The following is a 4,097-nucleotide window of genomic DNA, read 5'->3' as shown; positions in this document are numbered from 1 at the left end:
GATAACGATGGTGATGATGGTGGTGGCGATTGTGGTAGTGATGATGATGGTGGTAGTGACGGTGGTGGTGGTGAAACTGCTGACTATGAATGGAGACGGGCTGTAGCTTCAAATAATTCAAACCAGTCTCTTGTCTTCCGCTAACTCCTCAAGTATGTAAATATTTCAAACAGAAAAACTGTTTGTTCCTTTTGTAAGTTGTTGCTGTTGTCATTGTTGTGGTTGTTGAGTCATGATTAGTAAAAGGAAACGATGTTGATGACAGTGACAATGATGGTGATAATAATAACAATAATAATAATAATAATAATTATTATTATTATTATTATTATTATTATTAATGGCTGAAGTTCAAAAGATAGTGCTCATGGGAACTGCCCATGTCCTACGTAAAATACTGTCTATGTGATCTCAAATTTTAAAACAAACACATAATTTTCTTATGGTTTCTTAAACATTCTCTAGAACAACACTATATACAAATCCAAATATATGGTACCCTAGGCATAACACCTACATGAACTTCTAACTTGTTGTCTCTTGAGGTCTCTGGGTGAGACTTGGATCCAACTTGTACAAATGCAAAACAAAAGTCAAACATAAAATAATAATAATAATAATAATCCTTTCTATTATAGGCGCATGGCCTGAATTTTGTAGAGAGAGGACTAGTCAATCAACACCAATGCTTCACTGGTACTTAGTTTATCAACCCCCAAAAGGAATAAAAGACGATGTTGACCTAGGCGGAATTTGAACTCAGAACATAAAGTTGGATAAAATGTCACTTAGCATTTTGTCCAGCATGCTAACAATAATAATTTTAATAAACAGAATTATCTGCCCCTGAATTAACATGTAAGTGGTTGAGTATTCCACTGATATGTGAAGCTGTAACTTAATACCCAAGCAAAATCAGTGTGACACAGTATATGACAAGGTTAGACCTTTAAACTTATGGTACAATCCACTGGAAAGACTTCTGCCATTTTCCCAATTTCACTTAGAAAGTTTGGGTTGATTTGGGGTTATAGAAAACAAACATTTTGTTCAAGATGCCAGGCAATGGAGAAAACCTGAAGTGTAATGGAGGCAAAGCAAACTTGTTAAGCATTCAGATACACTGTGCCTTCTATTTTCAGTCATAGTGTAGTGAAGAATGCATTATCAAATGTGTCTTTCATTTTATTTGACAATAATGTTGTATTTCATTGTCATATTATTGTTGTTTTATTATAATTATTATTATTATTATTATTATTATTTACTCATGTATTTTTATCGTTATTCTAATATTGTTATTTTCAGATTTCTGACAACACTGAACTCAATTAAACTCGGGACTTCTCTGAAAACAACAGCCAAGATTAATCAAGGATATACACTTTTTTATCCTTTCTTTTTTTTTTTTTTTTTTTTTTTTTTTTTTTTTTTTTTTTTGAAAATTTGCAATGAAAAGAAAGAAGAAATTGGATAAAGAGATGGAAATACAACAATATATATGTATATAATTCATCATCAATAACCAATGACAGAATAAATATTTGATTGTAAAACAGTAGGACACAAAAAATAACCCAAAAATCTGAGAAATATATTTGAGTAAAAAAAAAAAAGGAAGACAAGTGACACAAACTCATAGATAACATCCCACTCTCCTCCCCAGAATCTTATCAACCAATCAACAAACAACATTAAGTTTTTCCCAGAATGCTACATTTCAACAAAATGATTAAGATAATAAATATAAAGAAAACAAAATAATTTTAATGGAAAATTTTGGACGAAATGGAAATTGTAACTGCCAATAACTACACAAGACCTACTCTGAAATATTTCTGAAATATCTGAAGATGGTCAGATACAGAGAAATGTGAATCTGTTTGCTTACATATACATTCATATTCCTATACAGTGTGTACAGAAAAATCTATACATATTCATCAATATATGTATATATAAGTATATCTATATCTATATATATATATCTCAAGAGAGAGAGAAATAAACACATGATATTATATACATATTTGCAATAAAAAATTAAAAAAAAGGAAAATAGATGTATCACTATCTGCATTTCTAGAAACACGATAATATAAGAACAATGAACATGAACGAGGAATCGGAATCTGTGCCAAGCAATGGCAGTCTCCCAGAAATACTTACAGTCACCATACTTTCTACATTTAATGACAGCATGGGAGAAAACGGTGAAAGAGCAGCACAGGTATTTCGGGCACATTCTTTAATTGTCTCGATGTTTGCTTTGGCTTTCACAGCGGTGGTTGGATTCCTCAGCAGTAGTGTTGTAATTACAACACTGGCCATTGGCCGTCTGATAAAGGATCACTACTACATTCTACTAACTACACTCCTCATAATTGCCATCATTTTCAATGTGATATGGTCACCATTGGAGATCATTTGTCTACTGATGTATCATAATGGTAACACATTGTTCCTGTCTATGAAGGAGACAACACATTCATTATATCTACTCTTAATTGCAACCAAGGCCGGACTGTTGTTTTTGATAGCTCTTTGGTTCTTACTGAGTCAATATGGTTGCTCAAAAGCCTGTCGAAAGTTCTTAGTTTATATTGGGCTACCATTGGTTATAAGCATAGGATTTGCTATTGGTGTTTTGTATGGTGTGCTATCATATTCATATGAACTATCTGCAGATAGTCAATCATTTTATCACATCTTCAATAGTAAGTCTTACCTTATGAAGGTCCTGGTGCTTACCATATTAATTGGCTTATTGTTCATTAAATGCCTTCTGTTTCTGGCAGTAAAACTCAAACAGAAGACAATAGAAAAACCCAGAGCAAACTCTGTAGCTTCCACATCCGAACACTCCATAACCCTACCTACGTTGACTCCAAGTGATTCTGGTGGTGAGTACAAAGAGCTGAAATCAAAACCATTGCGAAAGAATTCCCACCCCCCAAACCAGTTACTTGTAAGCAATAATCCATCGGGTGTGACACAAGTTGAGCCACCAACACATAAGAAAAATAGCTTCAGCTTTAATTCAGGAGCATTCCTGCAAATGTTCGGTCGAAGGCGGCACACAATCTGCCAATTTGGAGAAATTGGTGACAATGGCTACACAGACCACCAGACCCAAGCACAAGGATATCAATATGTCCGGAAGTTTTCGGTAGATATTGCAGCATTGCAGGCCCAATTGGAAGATCCGAAAAGCCATAGCAGTATATCATCATTCAAATCTGCTGAAGATCTGCCTCCAAATCCATTTCAACCGCCAAGTGTTCGGACACCGTCCAGCATCGAGGAAGCATCAACATCATTTAAGTCAATTGGCAAAAAGTCTTCTGTACCACCACGAATCACGGTTGAATCGGTGGTGGAGGAAGAATCGCACCCATCAATCAGCAAGGAGATCCACAACGTAAGCATGACCCAGTGTTACAAGATCTGTGTCATCTTGCTCATCAGCTTCCTTGTTTCTATAATGCCAGTTTATCTAACGGAGGCCATTCGTAGTCTCATCTCTGTGGATTCTTACATCAACAGCCTCATCTGTACCACAGCTCTGTCTGGTCTCTCAACAGTTATCTTCCCCCTCACAGTTATTTTCACAGATGCCGCAGTTTACAAAGCCTTTCGTACTATGCTCAGCCAGTGCTGCCTCGGAGCTGACAAAGACACTGCTCTGAAAGAAACTCAGTCAATGTTACCTTCAGTAGTACCATCAGACAGCAGAATCAGTCAACTCTAGAATATTCTACAAAGATCTTGTAATGTGGTTGGTTTCTCCATGCAGCTCCATCATGGAATCTCAGAAATGTCAACATTTAAATATTAATTTATGTATGAAATATACTATGTCCACATCCCATACTGGAAATATGAATAAAACATTTCATACAAGAATGTATATATATAGATCTGTACGTGCGGGGGTGGGGGTGCATGCGTGCGCTGTAAAAATGGCTGTAAGACCTCATTGAATAAAGACAGTGAGCCAGTTTCAATCCTCAAGTGAGATGCTAACATTCCTTGTGAAAAATTCCCTATATACTTTCATCTTATAAACTCTAATGACAATACATATATATATCTAC

General features: G+C 35.4%; 1 protein-coding gene across 1 annotated transcript; it reads left to right on the top strand.

The window, feature by feature from the left end:
- Positions 1 to 1,288: 1,288 nt before the first annotated feature.
- Positions 1,289 to 4,091, top strand: LOC106876524 (uncharacterized). The gene has a single exon (XM_014925107.2). It carries the CDS (start codon positions 2,108 to 2,110, stop codon positions 3,749 to 3,751), a length of 1,644 nt encoding a protein of 547 aa, XP_014780593.1. The 5' UTR covers positions 1,289 to 2,107; the 3' UTR covers positions 3,752 to 4,091.
- Positions 4,092 to 4,097: the final 6 nt, after the last annotated feature.

Source organism: Octopus bimaculoides, unplaced genomic scaffold (genome assembly GCF_001194135.2).
Source record: "Octopus bimaculoides isolate UCB-OBI-ISO-001 unplaced genomic scaffold, ASM119413v2 Scaffold_59602, whole genome shotgun sequence".
Taxonomy (NCBI): domain Eukaryota; kingdom Metazoa; phylum Mollusca; class Cephalopoda; order Octopoda; family Octopodidae; genus Octopus; species Octopus bimaculoides.
This window is presented reverse-complemented; position numbering and strand designations above follow the sequence as displayed.